Source organism: Rhamphochromis sp. 'chilingali' (genome assembly GCF_963969265.1).
Source record: "Rhamphochromis sp. 'chilingali' genome assembly, chromosome: 11".
NCBI lineage: Eukaryota > Metazoa > Chordata > Actinopteri > Cichliformes > Cichlidae > Rhamphochromis > Rhamphochromis sp. 'chilingali'.
The window spans coordinates 23,141,141-23,151,428 of NC_137938.1; the positions used below are offsets into that span (position 1 = coordinate 23,141,141).

The following is a 10,288-nucleotide window of genomic DNA, read 5'->3' on the forward strand; positions in this document are numbered from 1 at the left end:
GAAGGGGATGGTCTTCAGCAAGCATGAACTCAAAGTAGGTTCAGTGAGTTCATGTGCTGTAGAGGAATGCTCACGTAGCACACATATGACCTTTCCCCTGGTTTATTTTTTGCCAAAGTTCACCTGTTATTGTATCCTGACAATAAGAGGGTCCTGTTTGCGCACCTGATGTTAAGGTTACTAAATACTGAGGGACTTGACATAGTTGCAGGCCTCGAAGATGGTAATTGTCAATCTAACAAGGACACAGCCTGTTGTGTACGTTGAGGCGGGTCAGTGGGTTCATGTGTATGTTAAGCATGGGAGTGGGGGAAGGGTAGGCCGTTTATCATAGGCTGAAACATGCTGGGGATTTCGGATCTAAAAATACTAGTCAAAGCCAGTAAAATCGTGGCCTTACAATAAAGCCCAATGAGGAGAGAGACCAGCAATAAGATAAGTATGTAGCATGTGACAAGATCATGTGTATGATCCATGTACGTTGGTATAATGCATTGCAAGTTTCAGAGGGAGGGTCAGTGAGTTCGCTGCTGTAAGGCTATATATCATGGTACTGGGAGGTGATTTGTTATCTGTATGATTGCATGCAGCAGTGTGTGTTTTTAACTTAAACATGAAATGACACTGACACAAAGCAGGCAATCACACTTTAAATACGATATTTCATTGTTTGGAAAATTTATCACCTCAGCTCTCCTTCCTACTTTCATCCTCTGAATTCCAGTTTGTGACACTAGACAAACGAGTTGGTAAGCTTTAAACTGAGGAAAATACAAAAATGTTCACATGAGATTATGTAAAACTGCAAGAAATTTAGCAAATAAACAATATCCGTCTAATATTGCAAGTTATGTAACCCAAGATAACTCAGGGTGAAAGAATTGCACAGCCTTGTCCAGGCAGAGTGACCATCATTATAAGAAATGTGATTTTCTAGTCTGTTCTGGGCAATATAATGAAAAACGTCGCCCACTGTTTATTTAGTTATTATTTTACCTTTGAGAGGCCTTATTTGTAAGCGGTTTTCGTGCTCCATGCGTGCCTTCTGCTAAACCTCTCAAGTCCCTTGTTATATTTATTTATCAACGTGCGTTCTTACGCTCTCGGTATGAGTAATTTTTGCGCACATCTCGTGCATAGAACATACTGTGCACATCTCGGGCCGACGTGCGTGCCTGCGTGTGTTTACACCCGCTCGCTATAGTAGAGCAGCCCAGCCCAGACGCCACACTCACGGGCGACACATGAGTGGGCAGGACCGTGAGTGCCGGGGCCGCCGTCCAGTCAGCGGAGATCACTGCGATCACTGGCTGAAAGGTTCAGCCAATGGCGCGCGCCGCCGTCGACACGGCAGCCAATGGAGTGCGCGCAGAGCGTGGGCACGTGGATTTGCGCACATGTTGACGCTTGTAAACTGCCGAGAGAAAGAGGCAGCACAGGCACAGACCGATGAACGGCAGGCCGGGTGGTGTGTGTGTGTGTGTATATGTGTGTGTGACAGAGAGGTGATGCTCGGCGTCCCGATGCTGCTCCAGCCTCGGAGTGTGGACTGACGGACCAAAAGTAGAAGACAGAGCCATCCTCCACTATTATTAGAATCAGCTGTTATTTTTTAAAAGCGCTTTACTGAAGGTAAGAATTTTCAAAAGCATTTTTATCTTTTTTGTTTGCCGAAGTTGGCAGCTTAGCCTGAAGGAATTTCCTGTCCTGTGCGTACCATCCCGGTATAATTTTAATATATCCTAAAGCTGTGTTGCCTAACGATAAATTGCTTTTAAACGTTATAATGATTGCTCAGATTTTCCTTCATGTTTAAGACAAGTAACTGCTATGGATTTATGTTAGTGTCTGATAGACTGAACGGCTTTAGATGGCCTGAATGTACAGTTCTATTAGTTTCTCTTGCTGGCGTGGTGGTGGTGGGCACAGACACAGGCCGGCAGAAAACACCTGAGTCGCAGCCTCATGGTCTACCTGTGCAGGCTGTGGCAACACATCCACCAATCCAATCCTACCGCATCTCCATCCAGCTGGGGCTATAAACTAAGTAAGGGGTTGTACATAAACAGAAATAGCATCAGATTGCCTCACAGTATTTGAAGCTGTTGACTCTTTCACGTTAACAACGTGCCATTTGGTTTGACAGCCACCAGACATAAAATGTAAATGGAAAGCACGCTGTCTGAGCGTTTCTTTCTCCTTTTGCGTTTGTGTCAGTCTCCTTCATTTGTGAGTGACTTTTGACTTTATTTTTCTGACGCTGATAAAGAGTTCTGTTGGTGTATTTCATTGCTGAGCATTTCTCAGTTTCCCCTGAAATCTCCCCCTCAGTATTGGTGGGATCAGAGATTGAACAAGCTGAGAAAGAAAGGGGGAGAAAAACAAACAGATGAGAGAAAGGCACATGGCCAGAAATGCAGAATGTGAAAATGTGAGAAAAAGGAGGAGGAAGAGGGCTTGGTTTAGAGAGGAAAGGAAGAGGGGGCACCGGGCTTGTGTGCATAATGAACAGGATGAGCTGAAGGCAGAGCGGAGAGGGATGAGAAGCATACAGAAATACAGCCGAGAGGAAAGAGAGTGGTTTGCATGTGTGTGTGTGTGTGTGTGTGTGTGTGTGTGTGTGTGTGTGTGTGTGTGTGTGTGTGTGTGTGTGTGTGTGTGTGTGAATCCAAGGGGGGATGGAGCGCAAGCCTGAGACGGAGAGGAGGGGCTAGAGAGAGCACTGGAGGCTGTGGCAAAGAGAGAGAGCAGGCCTATTCCGATTTCACTACTCTACAAGCTCCCATCCCCCTCACACATTTTACTCTCCTACAGCCTCCAATCTCCTCAATGGAAGCCAGACATGCACTACTATTGTGTGCCTACTGCCTACCCCCAGTCCCAAACTAGGGCAGTGCTATACCCACCATTTTGAGTAATAGGGGTTATCATTTTTGGTAGCGAGGTAGGAAAATGGAGTATTGCCAAATGCTAAGAACTGAACTTCCTCTCACTTCAGATGTGTTGGTTTTCAATGTTCCCTTAAGCCACACTTGTGTTTCTTTCCGTCATCCTAATCTTTGAGCTTTCTTTCTGTCCCGATAGGGATGCAGTCGCAGGGCAGCACCTCCTCTCAGCCCTCCTTTGATTCCCTGAGCTCCAGTGACAGCCTCTTGTTCAGCGATTCAGAGCAGGCAGAGGACGACACAGACGTCTTCCTGACAGACAGCTCTCCATCTGTCATCATCGGGGGGTCGGGCAGCGCGTCAGCAAGTGGAAATGGGGGGTCAGACAGTCCCGGGTCACAGTGGACGTGTGACGGCTTCACCGACAAAGAGGAAGAGGACTCGTACAGGTCACAGAGTGGCGGCAAAGCGGCTCACGTCAGCCTGGGGAAGACTGATCCGGCGAGGCAGACTGCAAAATCACAAGGAGATCTGCTGTTTGCTCAGAAGGTAAGAAAGGTGATGGGCAGAAAAGGAGAGTGATGAGAAGAGGGCTGACATAGCAGTGTGCGTGCAAAGGAAAGCCCAGCAGATAGCCTCAGACAGCCAAGCCTAACCAAAACCAACTCGTAATCTGTCTTCCCTCCTCCTCTGTCAGTGTGCTGAGCTGCAGGGTTTCATCAGGCCCCTGCTAGAGCTGCTGAATGGACTGAAGAGGGGCCGATTCGACCGGGGTAAGAGCATCCTTTCTTCACTGTCTTCTGGGAGGCAAGTGTGTGTGTGCGCTCGCTGGCTTCTGCAGTTGTTGAGGCTGAACACAGGTTTACATGATCTAAGTGGCCTCAGTCCATTGAAATAGTAAGTTTTCCTTCAAGCAGTAGTCTGTATTGATGTAGCCTATCAATGCAGTCCACAATGCTGTGTGTGTGTGTATGTGTGAAGCGAGTCTTCTCGCTGACTCAGTAGCTTGCAAGAGTTTACCGATATCATGAGTTAGAGCGTGTGTGCATGTGTGAGACCGTGCATGCCCACATATGCATTCATTCAGTGTGAATGCTGACTGAAGGATTATGTTCTTTTGATTGACAGGCTTGAGTAGTTTCCAGCAGAGCGTGGCGATGGATCGTATCCAGAGGATTGTGGGGGTTTTACAGAGACCTGACTGCGGGTAGGATGTCATCCAAATTGTCCCACCATCCATCAGCCCTCTTTTTCTCACTCTTATCAAGTCCTGCCATCATGAGATGTTTTAGCTGCATTTAAGAATTATTATCTTTATTAAACTGTGAGTTGATCTTAGATATGCAGTGCACGGTGAGGCAGGATGTTTTATTGAACAGTCCTCAGGCAGGTAGAGTTACAGCTTTCACTGTCAGTGCAGAGAAACACCAAACTTCAGATGAAATTTTACCTAGATCTCTGTGCAGGATCATAAATATCCACGCCTGTTCCTACTCAGCAGCAAAGTCGTATTCCTATCTGCTCCTCACCTAAATTTTGTTCCTCTTTCTACATCATAGGGAGAAGTATCTGAACACTCTGCTCCAGGTGGAGATGATGCTAAAACTTTGGTTTCCCCAAATTCTCACTCAGCCTGTGTCTACAGCCTCCAGTGTCACCACATCCCCTGCCCGATCCCTCCCGGAAGCTTTCGGCTCCACCCCGCCGCACAAACACAGGGATCAGTTACATATTCCCGTTAAGGTGAGGACATACATTCCTGACTTCTTGCTGCTAATACACATAAACATTTCTCCACCCCACCAGCACCACAAATTTTACAAAAACCTCCCGTTCATATTCTGAAAATTACTCTCCTGTTTATTTTCCAGAAGCGCAGACTCAGCTGGACGGGTACAGACTCTCCCACGCCTTCCCCTGTACCTCTCAAGTCCCCCCATATCAGCACAGGAGAAAACAGGGTGAAGTCTGATTGCAGAGAAGGTGGACCTTCTTCCTCCCCATCACTAGCAGCTGATGCAAATCAGAGTTTGGCACATGCAGCCAGCAGCAGTCAGCTAACTGATGACAAAAATGACGGAAAAGACGGAGACGGCAAGGAACCAGTGAAGGTGTCGAAGTACCAAGCGGGTCAGAGCTCTAAGCCGAGCCTCACGTGGGTTCATGTTGCGCCCATCCTGTCCCCACGAAATACCTGCCTCTCACACGATGCCCTCACAGCCAGCAGGAGGTTGAGCCCGGCTACACAAGACAGCTCCATCTCCTCCACCACACCTTACAAGCACCCCAAAAATGTGAAGAAGCCAATCCGGTGCCAAAGCCAGCCTGTTGCTGGACAGCAGAGTGAGAGGGGGACCACCGAGGCAACTCCGGGTGAGAGCCAGTCTCCTCCTGTTACACTTAAGCCTTTGCCTGGGGCGTGTCCCACCAGCTTGAAGACCTGATGTACTGAATCAGCAAAAGAACTGGCAGCCTTGCTTTGTTACACCACTGGGCTAAAAGCTGCTGCGACAGGAAGAAGGGAAGAGGCTGAAGGCCTGTGATTATACTTGCATTAATGAGAGGAAGTGAGGAAAGAATTGTTGGTGATAGATGTTGAAAACAATGACGGATAAAAACATAACCTATCATCCAGACCACAGTTAAAACAGACATTTCAAACAGCAGGACATAAACAAGAACCGTTATCACACTTATAATCGAAACTCGTGCGGAAAGGTGGTTGTCAAGGTTCAAAAGCAATGTACAGGTAACGAGAGACATTCTAGAGTATTTAGAGGAGTAAATGATCGCTCCTCTTCAGCATGAAGGCAATCAATACAAAAAGAAGAAATATTTATGTAGGTGACTGTTTCAACAGACATCTAACTTGAAAGAAACTGTTCGAAAATGGAACAGCCGATGTCAGTAATCAAAATAAAACCTTCCAGTGTTTATTTTGATGTGGTTGATGAGTGAGCTGATTCTAGTCTTGCAGCAGAAGACACGTTTTTCTCTACATTCTTTTGAATGGTTTGAAGAGGAAAAAGCGACACTGGGGGTAACTAAAAAAATCTTGTTGCTAGTGATGTGAGAAATGAGGTGTAGTGTGCGCCGTGTCGGAGCCATTGGAGACGGTGGAAAAATGACATCACAACTCACGAATGTAATCCAAGAATTGTTTAGACACTCGGCTGGCAGATCATCAGCATCGAGCAGGAGTGACATCGCAGCGACCGGTGGTCACATAACTTTTCCTGTCGTGCCGTGGATCAGATGTTTCCGACGGCAAACCGACTGGCAATCAGTCTCATTACAATCCGAGACTTTTAATAGACCAGCGTATGGAGTTAACAAGGACCACTAAAAGACATGTCTATTGATTCAATTACACAGTTAATTTATTCATGTGTTGATCTGATACTGCATCTATTTATTGTTTGTATTTATTGGGCAGCTTATCACCTGCTGTGCGCTTGCATAGTTTGGCCTACAGTTCTTTTGAGGTGACTGGGAAGATGCTGTTGACATTTTTTTGTGGTTTTTATTGCTATCGTGAGGAGGGCAAAACAAAAAGGACGTGAAATCTTATGATTGGTCTCTTGGACTACTGTGCCTTTTTTACCAAATAGGATGTGTTTTTCCAAAAAAAAAAGCATTCTGTGCTCTCAGTGCATTCATACTGTGTTTTGATTGTTTGCATGTGTTTCACAAAACCAGTGCACAGTCAAACGCGAAAGCCAACGTGTAGTCACCCTTCTTCTAAAATCGCACACAGCTTAAAAACCAACATCATCAACTGTGATTCTTTAAAACAAAAAAAAATGGCATCCAGCTCTTATATCCCAACATCTACAGCTCACCTGAATGGCCTGCATCTCTGACTAATACACACACCAACAGCAGTGGCTACTATTTGTCATGTAGTATTTAAGTGTCTAGCCTTCCTTTGGGGCTTTTCTTTAGGTTCTGATCAGGAGAGAAACAGACTGAACGGCACTTAAAGATGGTGCTCTTGAAAACTTGAAAACATGGTGAAAATATAAATGTAAGGGAAGAAATCTTTCTTTGCACCACTCTCTACCGCTGCTATCATCGTGCTGATTTACATGTATCATTGAAGGCTTGCTCTTTAATTGGAAGTCCACTCACAGCATTCATTTAAATGTTGAAGGGGTTCTTAGTAACCCGACTGGATTAATCTATATTGTAAATATTTGGACTGATATTTTTGAATTGGTGTGAGAGGTTCATATGTTATTTACATAACTACAAATGGGGTGGGGGGATTTGCATTACTAGACTCCTCCAAAAAGCACCACACGTGAACACAGAGCCACCGGCAGCCAACATGTTACTGCCTGTTTGTTTTTGTTGTTTTTCTCAGTACGGAGTGTACAAACCCTCAGTCACTCTTATCCTGCTACAATACGCCAGATGTTGACTCTTGATCAGAGGCTGGGGGTGTCTTCCACCACACTCCTGTTTTGGTTTTTGGGTTCTTTTTTTTATACATTTGTGGTATGACAGAGAAGCCAATTGCACTTATTTTTCATTATGTCCTTTTTCATGGGTTTTCTACTGCAGCGACCACTGCTTATTGGTCAGAAATAATGTCTTGTTTATTTCAGCTGCCTTCTTCTTTTACTACTACAACTACTTATTACATTTTAAAAGCTGACTGTAGTTCCACCTCGCCTCCCTTCCCCCACTCTGCTGCACTCGTCTGCCCCTGCCCTCTCCTCTCCTTTATCTCCCTCAATCCCGTAGTATATTTTCTTTCTAAACTAAACTCTGTCTTTCACTCAACCCAATTCTATGTGATATTACACTCCTTTTTTTTTTTTTAAATATTGATACAATCAAAGATTAAAAAAAATAAAATAAAAAAAAAACTTTTAATAAATGAAACCAATTTTTGAAAGATGAAACTGCCTGTGTGCTTGTTTACGCAAATCTTCATGCATTTATTTTGTTTTCTTTTGATTATGCAGCTCCCGATTTGGAAAGCAGCTTTTAATAAACAGATGTGTGACTCGATGGGGTGCAGATTTACAGACTGTATATTCTGAAGGCTGCGTGAGTGCACGAGTGAGTGGGGGTGAGGCGGAGACGATGAAGGCAGGAAGAAGAGGAGGGGCAGTGGGGTGGTGAGACTACAGCCTCTGTAATCTGACTGAGAGAGGTAGGGGGGCTGGCTGATCCTCCAACCAGCTGCTACATCAGAGTCCAAACACTACTTTAGCTTATATGTGTGCTCATGTGAGAGTGTTATAATGAGTAAATACCTTCTGGAGGTTAGCAGAGAAAAGTTGGTGGTCTCTGTAGCGCGGTCCTGCATTTCACACGAAAACAATTACCCACAGGCTAAAGTCTGATCTCTGCAGGCGACCACCGAGAATTTTAATTCCCTCTAGAAAAAAAAAATCAAAAGGTGAGAATGAAAAATTGAGTGGCGCGGCGCTGCATCACCCACACCGAACGTGATGAAAGAAAATGAAAAAAATTCTGATAACCCAAACACACACTGGGAGGTTGCTAGGAGTAATGTTATGTAACAAAATGTGAGTTTTACTTCAAAATAAAGAGAAAGGATAAACTTTAAAGTTATGAAGCTGTGTACTAATTTAACTTCAATCTGTCTTTTTTGTTGTTTTCAAAAAACATTGCTTCTTTTATCCTTTAATATTTAAATCTGGAAGTTCTGATTCTGTTAATTTCACCAATTCTCAAAGAAAAATCTATGACCAGAAAATCAGACGCAACAATAGATGTTACACTGCACAAGGAGCACAACTGTTAATTTCATGTATTAACCATCATTGCACTCTCGTTCTCCTTCGCCCAGCATCATATCCTTAGATACTGCATGCACACCAGGATGAGAGTGGCAAATTTTGGGAAGGTGTGGTTTTGACTTCTCTCTCATGCCATGCGGCACGTATGCATGCATGCATGCGCTGCTCCCCCCCCCCCCGTCGCACGCTCTGACACACTGACTGGCTGATTTGGTGATGGGCTTGTCTCTGACACAGTGACTATGCTACGTTACAACAACACAGACAGCCCTCCCTGCCTCCACCCTCCCTCCCCCTCGGCCCCCCCTTGTATCCATGCAGTTTTTAGCAGAAAAAGCCCTTGCCCTCCATCTCCCCACCGCTGCTATTCTCCCCCCCTCTTTCTACTCCGGAGGATGGAAACGAGGGGCAAGAGGAAAAGGACGAGAAGAGGATGTGTGGAGGGCACAGGGACGAAACTTGACCTCGCTACAGTTTTGAGAACATTTTTTTAACAAACAAAATATGTATAATTGTTCTTTTTCTCCCCAAAAAAGCTACATTTGTTTTTTGTTTAATCATTCAGTTGGATTATAATATTCTGTTTGCGCAGTATATTTTCACATAATTAACATTACAGCACTGTTCACATTCAAGTTGTTTTCACTTCTCCGAGCATGTGTTGGCTTAATTTAGCATGTGTGTGTCCATCAATAGGATTGCACATAATGAACTTACTGCGGCTCTTATCCCTTGCTGTGTAGGTTTTAATTGTGGGCCCACATCCTGTTACTGGTTTTAACAAGTTGATGATTTAATGGTGTCCTTCCAGTTCTGCTCTGTGCACATAATGAAGGGAACGACACAATGAGGTGCTTATTCACTTATTCTAAACACCCCTCCCCCATAATTTCACTCCAGTACGACTCGCGTGAGGTGAAGTCACTCTCTGACTTTACAACTACATACACAGCCTCTTACTCACCATAAGTCCACAGGGTTTTTTTTAGTGCAGACTTGACCAAAAAAACAGCCTGAATGCTCAATAAACCTGCCCAATCCTGAAATGGAAATCAGAGACATTTCGAAGTCCCTGCTTCGCCGGAGATCACAGCGGTGACGGGCCCTTGGTGTGCCAGGTTGAAGGGGTTGCTCTGCGCGCCATCTGTGGTCTCCATCTCTGTGAACAACGTAAAGACAGAGACACAAGGACTAAATTTTCAAGGGCGCACGTGTGTCTCATCATGACATTGTGTGTGTGTGTGTGTGTGTGTGTGTGATATTTGGGGCACGGCTCAGCTACAGGCAAATAACATCCTCATCAGTTTCTCTGGCCTGAATGTGTTCTCGGGAGTCTGCTCGCGATGACACCATCCCACACGGCTGCTTAATTATTCAAGTACACTGAGTGAAAGGGAATCACCAGGTTCAGTATACTCATGAGGGGGGAAAGAAAGACACAGATGGCAAGCAAAGAGGGCTATAAATGAGACAAAAGTGAGAGATTAAAGCTTACTCCCTCTGAGTTAGAATGAACCACCTGCACATAAACTGAGATCCTAGCAGCGTATGCTCGAAGTCAAGACAGCTGAGCCCCCTGAGAGTGTATCTTCCAAGATGATTTACAACCCCTGTCAGACACAATGA

The 10,288-nt window shown here is 45.0% G+C and overlaps 1 protein-coding gene across 2 annotated transcripts; it reads left to right on the plus strand.

Annotated features, from left to right (window-relative positions):
* The first annotated feature begins 1,414 nt into the window (after window positions 1-1,414).
* LOC308406364 (uncharacterized protein) lies at window positions 1,415-8,414 on the plus strand. 2 transcript variants are annotated; one of them, XM_080897336.1, is made up of 6 exons: window positions 1,415-1,632; window positions 3,085-3,434; window positions 3,583-3,658; window positions 4,014-4,092; window positions 4,445-4,628; window positions 4,757-8,413. In XM_080897336.1, exons 2-6 carry the CDS (start codon window positions 3,087-3,089, stop codon window positions 5,327-5,329), a joined length of 1,260 nt encoding a protein of 419 aa, XP_080753462.1. In that variant the 5' UTR covers window positions 1,415-1,632; window positions 3,085-3,086; the 3' UTR covers window positions 5,330-8,413. The 2 variants fall into 2 exon arrangements, with proteins under 2 accessions (XP_080753462.1, XP_080753463.1); XM_080897337.1 differs by lacking the exon at window positions 1,415-1,632 and adding an exon at window positions 2,648-2,944 and having other exon boundaries at window positions 4,757-8,414.
* The last annotated feature ends 1,874 nt before the right edge of the window (window positions 8,415-10,288 follow it).

Excerpts from the sequence above, each read along its gene's own strand:
- LOC308406364 (XM_080897336.1), top strand. The coding sequence starts at position 3,087 with ATGCAGTCGCAGGGCAGCACCTCCTCTCAGCCCTCCTTTGATTCCCTG. Across the intron at positions 3,659-4,013 it reads GAGGGGCCGATTCGACCGGG|GCTTGAGTAGTTTCCAGCAG; the intron begins GTAAGAGCATCC and ends TTTGATTGACAG. Across the intron at positions 4,629-4,756 it reads AGTTACATATTCCCGTTAAG|AAGCGCAGACTCAGCTGGAC; the intron begins GTGAGGACATAC and ends TTTATTTTCCAG.